General features: G+C 40.5%; 1 protein-coding gene across 1 annotated transcript in view; it reads left to right on the forward strand.

Annotated features, from left to right (window-relative positions):
• nck2a (NCK adaptor protein 2a) overlaps positions 1-12,544 on the forward strand; it is a 58,855-nt gene extending 46,311 nt beyond the window's left edge. The window contains exons 3-4 of the mRNA XM_084724751.1: positions 6,513-7,282; positions 9,122-12,544. Of these exons, the coding sequence (XP_084580877.1) occupies positions 6,513-7,282; positions 9,122-9,316 (965 nt within the window). The 3' untranslated portion in view covers positions 9,317-12,544. The remainder of the gene's footprint in view (positions 1-6,512; positions 7,283-9,121) is intronic.
• Positions 12,545-15,743: the final 3,199 nt, after the last annotated feature.

Below are 15,743 nucleotides of genomic sequence, written 5' to 3' on the forward strand. Positions count from 1 at the left end.
GCTGTCATCGAGGCTTTCATCAACACACTTCCCTCTGAGCTGAAGTCCTCTGGGCTTGAATATCTGGTCTCCTTCCACAAGATGAAGAGGTAGGTGAAGGTTTGCAGTGAATGTGTGGGAGGAGGGAGTTTCGCCTGCTGCTACCCTAACCAGCAGGCCAGTGCCTTGAAGTGGAAATGAGAGAAGAAGAAAGGTGTGTGTGTGTGTGTGTGTGTGTGTGTGTGTGTGTGTGTGTAGCTGTGTGTGCGTTAAAGTGTTTCCACTTAGCTCAATGCAGTGTGAGTGTCCTTATTGTGTATCTTTCCTCTGTACCCCAAGGCAGTGACAATATATTTTACCTTTCCTAAGGGATCACCTGAAGTAGGTCCAAGACTAAACCTTTGTCTTCAGCAGGAGATAAAAGTAGAGATGCAACCGATCTGATCTAATATCTGTATTTGGGCCTCATATTCACATAAGGCATTTGTCAAGTATCAGACTCGGCCCACATTATCATGTTTTCTCTGTGTTTTCTATTTGTAAACATGATCCTAAATTGTGCAAAGTTCAGAGCTTATAGTAGCACTTATCACTTCCATTGTGTCTTCATGTGTAATGAAATTGTGTTCCAGCTTATAGTAGTACAATACAGCTGGATTGAAGAAGTGTACTAGCCAACTCACTTATGGTGTAACAATTAACCAGCATAAAATGACAATTACCACCATAAACCACCACTATGTTCTGAACAAACACATTACAAACATGACAAACACTTAACAAAGAGTAACTTTTGCATAAAATAGCAAATTTAAACCCTCAGCATTGCATCATGGGATAATTATGCAAATGAGCACCATTTCTCAGCCTATCAGCTGCACATGTGAGTGTCAAACAGCACTCCACAATGAGTGAAGAACGCCATTACACAAGTTACATTACACTAGCGTTGTTGAAAATACTGAAATATCAATTCTGAATATTTGAAATGCATTCAGTGCTCATTTTTCCAAGTATTGATACTCTGGTAACAGCTGCCCTTCATGCTCTTTTTTGTGTTTTTCCCCAATGGTGTAGATACTGAATATTAATATTTTTCAAGTAGGGCTGGGCAAAGTAGTTGAAAAGTGTATCACAGTAGTGAAGTTTAATATTGGTATATACTGATGATGGTCAGTCATGTAGGCCATGAGGCTTACAGTTTACATAAACTTGTCATCTGTTGGTTCATTCATCCAGATTCACGGTAGCAGCTGGCAGAGAATGACATCCCTCTCTCCAGCAACACTTTCCAGCTCCACCACCTCAGCTGGTCCCTTTCGAGTAGACTTGCACCGATTAATCGGCAATGCTCGGAATCGGGCCGGTTTTCACGTGACTGGCCTTGACCAGTGACCGGCCGGTCAGCGTCACAAATCTGGTTCTGTGCCCGTCACTGTCACACACATGTTCTGCACGATGGTCACGTCATGTGCGCAGCAGACAAACTGACCGTGACGTCAACACAGCGCTGATAACAGCTACACACTCTGACATGTCTGCTTGAAGATGGTGTCAGAGACAGATTCCAAGAACAAGATAAAGAGAAGACAGACAGTCTACAACGAGACAGAGCAGCTGACAATGGCGCAGAACAGCCGTAAACTCTCTCGCACTTCAGGCTAATGCTAGCAAGCTAGCAGCAGACTGCTGTTCACAGAGGGACAGTTCAAATCTCACCTCCTGTTCTGGCTGAAGAATAAACAACCTGTGTTGATGCGTCTCCTCAAACATTTTCTCATCCAGACTCCTTTAACTTCTGTGTCTGTTTTTCTCACGGCAAAGTTTTACTTCAAACTGTTGCACCGCGTTAGTCTCCGGTTTGTTTACATCCGCTTCCACAAAAGATCACGTGAAATTGTGTCCTGCGAAATCCCGCGAGATGATCACGTTCACGTTCACCCAATTCATAATCTTAATATAAAATTATAGTAAGGCCTGGTTGTAATCTGGATGATTTTGGAGAAAGTATTAAATGAATATTTAATAGTCAGTGTCTTATTATGAACACATTTACAAGAAAAGTTGCAAAAATGTTTGTGAATGCTGTCAATTACAGTTCTTAGAAAGACTGAAAATCGGAACCGGCCAAAATCGGAATCGGTAGGTCAGACCCCTCAAAAATCGGCTAAGAAAGTTGAAATCGGTGCAAGTCTACTTTCGAGTTTACTCCACATGTTCAAGGCCCGCCACTCTCTCATATTTGTCTGACTTAAAAACATCCAGAGAACTGGAGCTGAGCTGACCTGTCCTGTTTTATCTATCAGCTGGAGTCTCACTTGTCAGTCACGCTATTTGTTGTTACATTGATGGGTAATTGAACAACATACCTGATAATGATTGGCTGTTAAGGTGTCCCTCGAAGCACCTAGGGATATGATAGGCTGTTAATGAACCAGGGTAGGAGCACATGTGGGGCGTGTCAGTTAAATGATTGGCTGTTTGTGTCCCACCTGTAGCATGCTCCATAATCACGGGATATGATAAGCTGTATGAGCTGGGTGTATTTGTTTCATGCTTTCATGGTCGTTTACATTTAATGCATGTAAATGAAACTACGTTCAAACCTTTTAGCGAACTGCTCTCTTATTGCTATTGGTGACATGTCTATTGCCGATAGATAGCCATATTGTTTTATCACCTAGGCCTATTTTCAAGGTATTAAATTAAAGTTAGAAATTCGAATATCATGTCAACATATTACACAAACTTTCCAGACTGTAATCTTACTACTACTACTCCTAATACTGTTAACAATCATAATAATAATAACAACAACAACAACAACAACAGTAATAATAATATAACAAGAGCGCTGGTATTGGCAGACATCCAAATTCAGGTATCAGAATTGGACTGTAACTGATAAAAGTTGGATTGGTAGATCTCTAGATGGACTAGACTCTTCTCTCTCACACACATATACACACAGCTACATCAGATATGTAGGATACACGCTGCTATCCATAAACATGATCTGCTTGTTATTCCCGCCTCAGTCTTCCTCTTTGCGTTTTTGTCAGCTGTGGCCTCTTGATGTTCTCGGTCTACTGTGTGTGTGAGAAACAGCTGCCAAGGGACCCCTCGCCTTGTTTCACTGCTCTCCTCCTCTTCTTCCTCCTCTTCTCTCTGACAACAAGTTTCATGCTACTCTGTGTGAACCCAGCAATTTTCCAAACAATGCAAATGTTCTATTCACCAATGACATTTCTGTGGCATTTCAGCAGGCTCTGTGGGACGGGGAAAAAAAACTGGGTGATTAGCTGTCAAGAAACTCACTGCAGTTATTAGTAGCACACATGAGCACACGCTGACACCAGCCTCAACTGTCAAGTGAACAGTTTAAATGTTGTCAGCCACATAGAGTATCATTATTATTTTAGCATGAATTTGAAGGGGAGACCTCCTTGGCTATGTTCAGCTCAGAGACTTTAGAAACTTAAGTTCTGACGCGAGAAAACACATTTTTAAAGATGCCTTTGAAAGTACATGAATGGGAGAAGTCAGAGACAGGTAAGACAGGAGCTGACTTTGTACTTGGAGATGTCTGTCATTATCAAGCCCATGGTGCCTGCTCCACTTTTCATTCCCTGTCTACACCACCTATTTTCAGCCTTTTGATTAGTATAGATGTGTATACGGTGTGTGGATAGTGTCGACAGAATACCAAGTAGATAATGAGCTTTCATTTCATTGGGTGTGAGTAAAAGGACATGGTGCTCTCAGTGCAAGTGGTTATGTGCACCTCTGTGTTAATTCTATTATCGGGAGTATCGATCTGTCCTTCACCACTGAGGTTTCTCAGAGGATATCCTGTATCCTCTTTTTTATAAAGTCGTTTTTGCGCTTCTGAGGGCCCACGAGTGCATCTTGCAGCCTCAATTAGTTTCCTGCTGACCTAAACTGCCTCCTCCCCCTGTGGAGCTTAGGTCTTGCTCCGCTTTCTTAAACGTGCTTTCAGTCTTGACAGCTATAAAGCTGCTATAATCAATATTTCAGGATTCAATGTTAATCATTTATTTATTTATTTTTTTTATTTGCCCAGTCCAGCATGTGGGTCAAAAATCTACTTGCCCCTAGCATTTATCAAATAACAACAAAGACTAAAGTTAATAGTTTAATCTAGAAATACATGCCTATAAAATGTCAGAAAATAGTGAAAAAGGTCCATCACATTATTTTAGTACTGTTCTATTGTACTTTGATTTATTTACTAGTTTTATGGTGATTTTTATCCATATCCTTATCCTACGAAGTCTGAGGTAACATCATTAATCATCTTGTCTGACACATCCAAAAACCAAAGATATTTGGTTTAATATGATAATAAACTGAGAAAAGTGGGAAATCTCCATTTTTGAGAGGATGAAATATTACTTCTATGATTAACTGATAATCAAAAAAGTTATATAAGCAAGGCCTATATTTTCCTCATATGACAGGCCTGTTACTTTGAAAACATTACCTGTTTTTGTGCGTGTTTGCATTTCATTTGATGTTGCATTCACACAATAAGAAATATGCTCATGGCTTCCCGTGACATATAGCACAGAGAGCTTAAGTGCAGTGCTATACATTATGTCAGCCTCCTTTACAAACAGCTAATTACTGGATTTAGCTAAGTTTGTAAATTAAATGCTTATTCACAAATCTGGTAGCCCCATCTGACTGCTGACATTTCATCATGTGTTACATTTACTGGTGAGATCGTGGTATTTTTTTCTCTCTCTCTCTCTCTCTGAAACACTTTTCTTCCGTCATTCTCTCTCTCTCTCATCATTCTTCAAGCAATGCACTACGCCAAAAGTACCGCCTCCAACTAGCTGGGCAGCTACTCTCCCCATAGGAAAACTATGGCACAGCCGGCACAGCCAGGGTGGGCACCTTTAGGGGTGACTCTGCAGTAGAAAGCACAATATAAATAATTCATTCATTCATTTAGCCCATAAATGTCTGTGTGGCGTATATGGAAAATGCAGCACTTTCATTGGACTTTTTAATGCTTACTGCATAATCATCAAGTTGCTGACACTGGTGTTCTGTGGTGTTTTCCACAGCAGCCCATCTAATGATGTTCCCTGTCTGTACCACCGATGCAATTCTTAATGTGTTTTTGTCATTAATTATCTTGCTAATACTTGCCAAACACTGAAGACCACCGTCCACTCTCTACTCAGCTGGACAGAGCTCCTCAGCTGAGCGTGGCATGCTCATACATGTACAGTGACAGGCATGTTTCTCTGACCATGCTCGCATTGTTTTGAAGGATAAAATGTAAAGCATTGTAAATTGCAACGTGTTAATCAAAACTATTTTATACAAATCAGAAATGACTATAATGGCCTAATATAGTAGACGGCTGGACTAGAATGAGTTGTCAGCTCTTCTGGAAATCTCTGTTGCTTGTAGTGACAAACCAACAGAATTATCACCTGACTCTCACTTGTCTTCTTTGTGTTTTCATCAGTTTGGTGCACAAGAGCAGCGGGTAGCTGTTTTCAGAGAACAAGCTCTGCTAAACTCACTGGCATACAGACAAATACTGTTTTACACCAAAATGTACATGTATATGCTGGTGTTTTTAGTTATGGATAAACCTGCAAGAAATAGGTGACTGACTCTTTTGCCACTGCCAGTTGAAGATTTGCCTTTCTGATGTGTCACCTTGAAAGCCATGACCCAACTTGTGTCTATGCCAGAGAGCAAAGAGAAAGGCAATTTTTAAAAGTCCTTGTGTGTTCAGCTCTCAGTACTTTTGTCGCTTCAAACTGAATCTCTGTGTTTTCAAACTTAATTTCTCTCCTGTGTTGCTGTTTGTACTTTCAGGTATCTGCTTTATTTTACTGTTTCATGGCCGTTTTCCATTGGATAGGAGTCAGGTCTAGAAGTTACTGCTGGACAATGAATGAATGTATAGGAAATTATTGTGTTTATCCATTGTTTTACAGGTGCCCTAAACTAAAGAAAAGTGCATAATCTGTTAAATATACACTTGCACTTTTACCAAATCAAGCCAAGGCCAGCACATGTGTATCGAAAAGGGGAAAAAGAAGTAACTGACAAGCCTTCATTGCCTCGCTTGAGAGTCATTTAACCAGGGAATTAATGCTGATTGTACCGTTTCCCACTGAAAACAAAAGCCAGATGTTAGTGTTGTTTTTGTTCAGCGTACAGGCTTAAATTAGCATCTAACTGGTGAATGTAGTGGAGCATTTAGGAGACAAAAACAGAGTGAGATTGAATGTTGCACTTGCATTCATGAACTGAGCCCAAACATGATTTCAAATGAATACCAATGTTGCTTAGAGTCTGCTGGATGTGTCAACAAGCAACTTGTTTACACATTTGCCATATCAACTTTATGTGTTAGTGTTTACATGTGTGGCCAAAATAATCAAGAAATGCAGGTGTGGAGTTACTAAAGCAAATGAGAAGAAAATAATCTGTTTCTCTTTCAGCATCACTATTCTCTCTTGTTTCTGTTCATGCTGCAGGTTTGGGAAAAACCAAGAGGAAGACGAGCGCCCGTGATGCTTCCCCAACGCCAAGCTCAGACACAGAGTACCCCTCCAATGGCAGCGGGGGTGGAGGAGTGGGAGGAGGAGCTGCTGAAAGAATCTATGACCTCAACATCCCCGCTGTGGTCAAGTTCGCCTACACAGCGGAGCGAGACGACGAGCTGACCCTGGTCAAGGGCTCCAGGGTCATCGTAATGGAGAAGTGTAGTGACGGCTGGTGGCGGGGCAGTCAGGCAGGCCGTGTGGGCTGGTTCCCCTCCAATTATGTCCAAGAGGAGCTTGGAGGGGCGGATGACAGAGGGGAGGGAGATTCCTCACGGGTCTACCACGGAGGCTCTCAGGGGACTTTGCTGGCTAACGGGCGTGCAGGCGGCCGCGTCGAAGTACTCCACTTGGTTCAAACTCTCTACCCCTTCAGCTCAGTGACGGAGGAGGAGCTGAACTTTGAGAAGGGAGAGGTCATGGAGGTGGTGGAGAAGCCTGAGAATGACCCGGAGTGGTGGAGGTGTAAGAACTCGCGTGGCATGGTGGGCCTGGTACCTAAAAACTATGTGATGGTGCTGGACGAGCGGCCCGACCTGCCCGCATCGAGCTCTCCGCAGAACCGCTTTGTGGCACCGGCGCGCTCAGGGAAGTTTGCTGGGAGGGACTGGTACTACGGCAACATCACCAGACACCAGGCTGAGTGTATACTCAACGAGAGAGGAGAGGAGGGTGACTTCCTCGTACGGGACAGCGAGTCATCGGTGAGTCAGTGGGGTGAAGTCATGGCAGAGCTGCATTAGGGAGGCTGGGAGAAAGTCAAATGAGACATTTAATAGATGGAAGACAAGAGTTTTACTGAAAATCTAGTAAGAAATTTGACTTAGATCCTGCATTAACATGTTACGGGCCAAATTGAGAATGAAAATGTTTCGAATTGAAGAATGACATATTTATCAAGCTCATTCCTACTTACAGTGAAGTGTCACAGGAACCTTTAAGAGCAGCTTTTAATCATTGCAAATGTTTGCATATATGCTCAGAGCAGGAAGAACCAGTCAGAATAAGATTTATACATTTATTGATCATACTTAAAAAAAAAAAAATCCTCTTCCTGTTCCCTCTATGATTCTGCAAAAGCATATATGGTTTAGGGTTTAGGGCGATGTGGACAAAATCAAATATCCCAATATATTTGACCAAATACCTCAATGTCGATATTCAAACAATATTGAGATGACTGTCGGTGCTTTCACATTACCGCTTTTGTCCACAGGAGCCAACAAAATCAGTATATCAATATTGTGATATGAATGTGTTGTAACTGTGCTATTATTTGCCTTTACCCATATAGTAATTATATCCACATTACTGAGGATTATTAATTAAAAAAAAATCTGTGTTAATATTTTGTGAAAGCACATTCAGGTATTTGGTCAAAAATATCATTATATTTGATTCTGTCCATATCGCCCAGCCCCGGCTGGACTACAAACAAGGTGTTTCAGGCAGGTCAGGAGCAGTGTTTTCTGGAGTTTTCATGCTAACAGAATTTTAAACTTGGATACAAACCTAGTATAAAATAACAATACTCAATACGTCTTTCAGTACCACCAAAAAAGAAAAACTGCTCACAGTGCTGACAGAGAGTGTCTGGTTCTGCAATGATGTAAGCCACATTTCAGGCAGGACAGTAAGGACTAAACTGATCTGAGGTCTGAATCTACTGAGATAGATCTGTTATTTTCTATACTATGAAATGCTAGTATTGTTTTTGAAAAGATGGTATTGAAAAAGTATTGATACTCTGATACTTTTGATAACCTTAGGGTTTTCTGTAGCAGAGAATAACTCCCTCTGGCGTTTACTTTGACCTCTGTAACTTTGCAGATGCTGTACAGGCACCAAAAAGCCTTATACACTAAAGGGAGTGAATAACCCCAAAAGCATAATATGGTCTCTTTATTGTCACTGCTAGCAATTAACATGCAAAGCAAGAAATTAAATACACCTTTAAGATTCTGCAGCTGAAAAAAAAGTAGTTCCTACATGAAACTGCTCACAATGAGTGGATTATCTTGAGTCACCAGGTCATAATTTCTGGAGAGAGATGTTGTTGTTGAGTTTTTCCAAATGTAATTTTTGATGCTTTGAGCAACAGAAGCTGAGTGCCATCTAGTTCAGCTATATTTGAGAGAAGACAGGCGTCTCTACTGCTGATACCTCCAAAACTCAGCAACTCACACCAAAACAGTCTAGATGGATAAATAGTTCTACAGGCCCAAAGAAAGTATTTTTGTAGTGAAGAATGTTTGTTTTTATCTTTTAAGTCTAAAAATTCACATGTAGCAGTTTGATAAAAGTCATATCAAGCCAAATTTTATTTATATAGAACTATATAACAAACACAGACATGCAATAGATGTTGTGTGTGCAGAACGGAATAACGAAATCACAATGAATACTGAGTTCTGATACCTCCAGATTTTTAAACGTGAGAATACAGTGCCACCTGCTGGAGTAATGCAGTCTGTCTTTTGTTTTTCTGTCCCACTGTCATATTTCTAACCATATCAACAACTGTCTCCCCTCTCTGTTTTCAGCCCAGTGACTTCTCTGTGTCTCTGAAGGCAGCCGGTAAGAATAAGCACTTTAAGGTGCAGCAGTCTGATGGAGTGTATTGTATCGGCCAGCGCCGGTTCAACTCCATGGATGAATTAGTGGAGCACTACAAGAAAGCCCCCATCTTCACCAGCGAACATGGAGAGAAGCTGTACCTGGTCAAAGCGCTGCTGTGATTCACACATCCTCACACCTACACTGGATCTCTCACACACACACACACAAACACAAACACACACACTCTTCATACACACTCGACACGCGTAATACTAATAACGCCACTTCCTAACCGTCTTAACTCAAGCCTTAGCTCTGGACCCTCTCGCTGTGGCGTCTCTGTACCACATCCAGATCCTCAGTCACTCCTCTAAGTTTTCACGTCTGTCGCCCTCCAGTGGCGATCAGGTGAAACTTTACCGAGCAGTTAACCCCAAGACGGTGAGCACTGTGTCAGGAAACACCCAGCTGCATCCCGCCATGTGCTGCACAGTGCTTAATAATAACCCCCTGTCTCTTGGATGTGACCACATCTGCCGCTAACAGAACGCCTGAGGCCTTGTTGGGGGTTGAGCTCTCTTCTGATGTCATACATAATGTCCATTTACTACCACGCACATCGTAGGTTACACCATTGCTCTTAATCCACACAGGAAGATGTTTAACAGTTCCAAAAGGACTCGAACCCCTGAGGGACCTTACTCTGCTGTTGTTCTGTCAAATTGCTGGCCATTGTTTTATTTTGTTCCTTTATTTTTAAAAAGAATTGCTTGATCCTGAGTTAACTTCTTTTTTTTTTTAGGCTAATTTAAATTCCTCTTGGGAGGTTTGAATCATTGCTCTTACATACAGTGACTTCACAAAGTGACCAGAATCACTCTCTTGCCTTTTCTCCTAATTTTCATCATTCCTCTACATGATTTCTCTCCCTATTTGAACTTGTGTCTTCTGTCACTTTTTCAAATCCCTCCTTGTTTTTGTCTCCGCAGAGCCAGCCATTTAGTAGTAACTTTATTGAAAATCTGAACACCATACTTCCTGTAATATAAGGGGGCAGTGTGGGGGAGCATTAATGCAATAGGGGAGACCTCTGATTTCCTGTAGAGTTTGAATGTTTATCAATGTAACCAAATGTGCCACCCTGTACCCATACTTCTGGCTCCAGGTCTGCACTGCACTCACCACACTTGGCATTCATTCATCGCTCTGTGCTCATGCTTTATATCATGTCACATTGAACATGTTCCTCTTCTGTTCTCCAGTATGTGTCTGTAGCTACATGAGGATACTGACTGACTGAAGAATAATAATAATAAAAAAAAAACCTTTTTGGTAACACTTATGAGTAACTACACTTGATCTGCTCCAGCTCCTGTGAACAAATGAAAGTGTACCTCTTTTGATGTAGCATTTGTCAAAGATGAGTATGTCTTTGCAAATCTTGTGATTACAGGCAAGAGAATTTTGCAGGAAAAGTGTCATTGTTCACAAAAAACTTCACAATTTAGTGAATGACTGAGGCACCGATCAGCTAAGAAGTGAGAAGGGGTGGCCCTGAGCTCTACACTTACAAATCACAAATTAATATTCATTTGTCAACAAATTATTGAAACTTTCTTGTTACTTATTCAACAAACCAGTCCAACAACAGTGATTTACCATTTGCTAACCCCCTCCCCAAGAGCAGCTATTGTCTGATCATAGCTTAGCAACCTTAACTAGGCATGACCGTTCTGTCTTATCAGCATTCAACACTAGAGTTTTGAGGGAATGTGTCTTTTTCCAAGCTGTGTGTATCTGCTCAAATGCTCTGGGAGAAAAAGTTGAGAAGTCATAATATCAAGCCAGCTGGCTTCACTAAATTCTTTAGTTCTAAGTCAAACTCAAATCATTTTACATAAACAAGTTTTGCTGACCTATAAAGATAATTTACTTTTCTTCTTCAGACAAACTTGAATTTTTGAGATTTAGAAACTCCAGAAAATCTGTATTTCAAAAATTGTTTGCATTGAGCTGTGAACCTGATTTGTCATTATGTGGGTGCTTGAAAATTAAGCGGTTACAATTGAAAATATTTAATTCTTAACCATTAGGCACTTTTACTTAAGTGAATATACTTGACCATATTTGAAATACATTTTTTTGTTTCTAAAACTCAAAGATTGAAGTACTTTTTAAAAGAAGAAAGATTATAGGTTATGAAACTCTTTTTAGTTTAGTAATTATTATTTCAAAACTGACTTTGATTTTAAACTCAGACATTTAGTCAAGACAGTTGCCTTGAAATTATTGGTTGCCTCAACTTTTTTTTAGTGTGTAACTGGCAAAATAGCATGCTAACTTTATTAGGCAATATTTTTTCCCAGGATGACGAAGGCATGACCTGCCCTACTCTGTCTCTGATTGTCTCACTCTGATATTCTTACCCTCACCGCATCCAATGTCAATCCTCATGCCTAAACCTAACCAACCCAAATCAACCCAACAAAGGCAACAAGCACTGGCCAATCAGAGATGAAGTCGGGCGGGCCTTGACGTTACTCTCTTGAGAAAATCTTTTTTGCCTAAAGTAAAGTTACAGTAATACATTTGATTGCGTCTCATTCCCAGGCTGCCAAAACCTGACATTTTGGGAATGAGACTCAACAATCAACTATGTTACTGACCTGTGATTGGCCAAAGTCTCCCGTCATGAGGTAGATTTTCTAAAGCCTGAAAACAGAGCCAAGAGGAGGAGCAGAAGTCTAGTTTTCTCTCAGACCACATTATGCTGAAAAAGTTACTATGGAGCTTTTGCCCAATGACGCCAAAAATAAACTGCCTACCCCAGCTTTAATTAGCCACCCAATGTTAGCTACCTACAGCTCAAAATTGGCATCTGCTGTCTAGAAATGAGAATCCTGCTTTTGTCTCCTTCTGTCTGAAAAACCCACCGTTTCAAAAAAAGATTAGAAATTTTGAGTCATTCTCATTTTAAACTGAAGCTGTGCAAGAATGGAGCATTGGACGGGCATAGCAACAGTAGCTATGGGAGGTAGGGCTTAACAAATGGTCAAATTAAAACAACTGTCATGTTTTACTGTCGGGAAACCAAATATACTGTCATCTGGTCTATAATGAAAAATAACTAGTCCTACCAAACATTTTCCGTGTTTCTCTTCTTTTGCTATGTGCATTTGTTTACCAATGGAAGTGTTGTTGATCATGGGGTCCTCAGCTTTTATATGATATATCTGAATGTTATTGAGCATTGTTATTTAATTCTTGTCTCCACTGTATGTATATATTCAAAATAAGATGAGGTGCATATATGAATCGTTAAGATCAAACTATGGTACTGTATCACCGACAACGTGATGAGAATTGAAATACTTTTGTTCAATAAAAATTTTTGAAGAATACTAAAACTACAGGTGTTGAAATGTGTGATTAGTTGTCATCTTCATTATCCTGCTGCTTATTGTTTAAATTACTTGAAAAGGCGTGGACTGGCAGACAAATCATGAAGCAAAACTACCTTAACGGTAAAGCTACATTGTTTGTATTCATTTGGAAGATGCTCTTGTTGAACGTATGTCACACCTTTATCCAGATATAAACACATCAGGAGCAATATGGAGTTCAGAGTTTCGCTCAAGGACACTTTGACATGTGGACAGGAGAAGCCACAGATTGAATGATCAACTCAACATTTAATGGCAGACACACTCCACCACCTGAGCTACAGCCGCCCACTCTGTCCTCTAAAGCTCTTTCCAAAAGTACAAAATGGATTACCTAACCAGTATTAATACAAACAGAACTGGAAATAAAGTTAAGATATGATGTATTCTGTTTGTGTTTACATCTGTAATACTGGATTAAAACAGGCTTATACCTGTGAACAGAGCACACAATGTCTCATTATTCATAGTGTGAAGATAACATGCTTAATTCAGGCACTGTATCCTGAATAAAATCATGAAAATTTAAAAAAGCAAATAAATTCAGGCACTGTATACTAAATTAAATAAATTCAGTCACTGTATACTAAATTAAATAATAATTTCAACTGAGGTGCTGGACACTAAATCAAATAATACAAATAAAAAAAAAAAATAGTACTAAATCTTGGGCAGAAGTGAAAAAAAAAAGGAACTCAGATCTGTTACTTGAGTGAACGTAGTAGAAATACTCTGTTACAAGTTAAAGTCCTGCATTCAAAATCTTAAAGTAAAAGTACTAAAGTTTTAGCATTAAAATATACTTAAAGTACCAAGCTAAAACACTAAAATGCTATTTACACATTAATGTTTCAAAGGTAGCATTATTTGAAACGATTACTTTTTGGTAGCCTAAGTCTTGCTGTAAATACTTTTTGGGGCACTGCTGTGTTTTCACATTGTAGCTTTTAGTTCAGGGAATAATCTGAGAATCTGTTGAACCACTGTGTACAAACTCTGTCAGCCATCAAAAGTCCCTTCAGGGCCATCAAGTGCCGTCTGGTGAAAATCTATCTCCTACGTCCTCACTGTCAGCTGGTGAAACCAGAGGCTGCCTGATGTTTGAGGCCAATTGGGAGAAGAGTTTTGCGTCAGTTGCGATTAAACCACCATCTGCCTCAGCTTTGACAGCATCGAGATGCTAACAGTGTGTATTTCATATCTCCATGTGAGAGTGATAACTGAGACATCTCAGCAGACACAGAGATGATAGTTACACTACACACATACATTACCTTTTGGAAGAGTAAGATATTTGATGAATTACTCTGTGTTTTGGACCAGATGTCTGCAGAAGGACGCCCACCTGTAAACAATAATACATAAGAGAAATATTTGTAACGGTAATTTTAAAAAATGTTTTCAACAACATAGGAGGAAATATTTTGACATTGAAATGTGTCACTGAAATGTAGACTGCAGTACCTGTAAATCTCCACATGATGGCAGTGTCGTCCTTGAATTGTCTGGGAGGTTTTTTGACTTATTAAATCAAAATGCTCTTAGCACTGCTGCCTCACAGCTAGAAGATCCTGAATTTGAATCACCTCAGCCAATTGTGGCATTGGGGAGTTTGTGGCTGGGACAGGGCCTTTCTGTGTGGAGTTTGCATGTTCTCCTCATGCTCACATGGGTTCTCTCCGGGTTCTCCGGCTTCCTCCCACAGTCCAAAGACATGCAGCATAATAGGTTAATTGGTGACACTAAATTGTCCATACGTGTGAATGTTAGAGTGAGCGGTTGTCTGTCTCTGTGTCAGCCCAGCAATGAACTGGCAACTTGTCCACGGTGTACCCCGCCTCTCACCCAGTGTCAGCTGGGATAGACTCCAGCCCCCTGCAACCTGTCAAGGATAAGCGGTTACAGACAATGAATGAATGAATGAATGAAATCAAAGTGTAATTCTAGTCAGAGATGAGCATAAATATGTCAAAAATGTATTTAAATTTCATTTATTTAATAAAATACAAAATACTGGTATGAGAAAAAAAATTTGAACAGTCCACACCAACAAAATGGAATCTCACTAACATAAGCCATCTAATAAACCCATCTGTCATCCGCCTGGAAAACACCTGTTATGTACTTACCTCCAGTAAGCCATGCTGATGCAATGACGCGTCTTTGAACAGCAGAAAACTCCAGCAATCAAACATACAACTTAAACAAAATGCACAATGCACCAGCACCAACAAACCTCAAACAAAACCAAAAAAGTATCGATACAAACAGGACAAAGGATTAGAAAACTACTATAACTAGAGAAATACAATAAACTTGTGTTCAACTACCAAAATGTGCAAAGAAATAGCCAATATTAACAGGGCAGACTTATAACATACTGGCAGACTGATGGACAAGCCTTCATTTGGCCACAAGAGGTAGCAACTGCACCAACTAAAGCAGGCCAACTGATCATTAGTATTACCTTGCTGAAAGGTGTAAAATGACTCAAAGGGGTCACTCTTTGACATGAGAGTGGCTCCAGACTGACTGGTTGTTCAGAAGAAGACCTTGGAGTGTGCAGATACAGTGGCTGGAGACTGAACTCTCTTGTTATAAGAGAGCTAAGAAGAGCCTACACACGCCTCTTCATGACCTTGTTTCTCCGGTACATCAAACCCATTAGTTAAGTGACAGCGTTTTTGTCAAGTACCAGCTATATTGTGGAAACTTTGCTCCTGGCACTAGTACTTTAATAAATACACTCAACAAAAAGGTGAAGGTTAACTTCACTGTGATATACACAACCATACAAAGTACGTAGTCACACTCAGTCTCTGCAATTCACCCATCCTTATATCAGGAGCTGTGCACTGTGCAGTGCTCGGAGACCAGACTCCAGTTGTAAGCCAGCACCTTGGTCAGGGGTACTGACAGGAAAATTGATCTAATGTGCATGTGTTTTTGATGGTGGGGGAAAACCAGAGCACTCCGAGGAAACCCAACCAGGCACGGCGAGATCGTGCAAGCCCACACAAAAATACATTAATTAGGCCAGAGTCCTGCACAGATCCAGTTTTGTAAACCCACCCCCGCAAAGCTAAGAGCCACAACCGACCCACCGGAACCGTGAATATAAGCCCTGCGACCTCCCACACACACTCACACACACACACACACC

This window comes from Lutjanus erythropterus, chromosome 8, assembly GCF_056507025.1.
Source record: "Lutjanus erythropterus isolate fLutEry1 chromosome 8, fLutEry1.hap2, whole genome shotgun sequence".
Lineage (NCBI taxonomy): Eukaryota > Metazoa > Chordata > Actinopteri > Lutjaniformes > Lutjanidae > Lutjanus > Lutjanus erythropterus.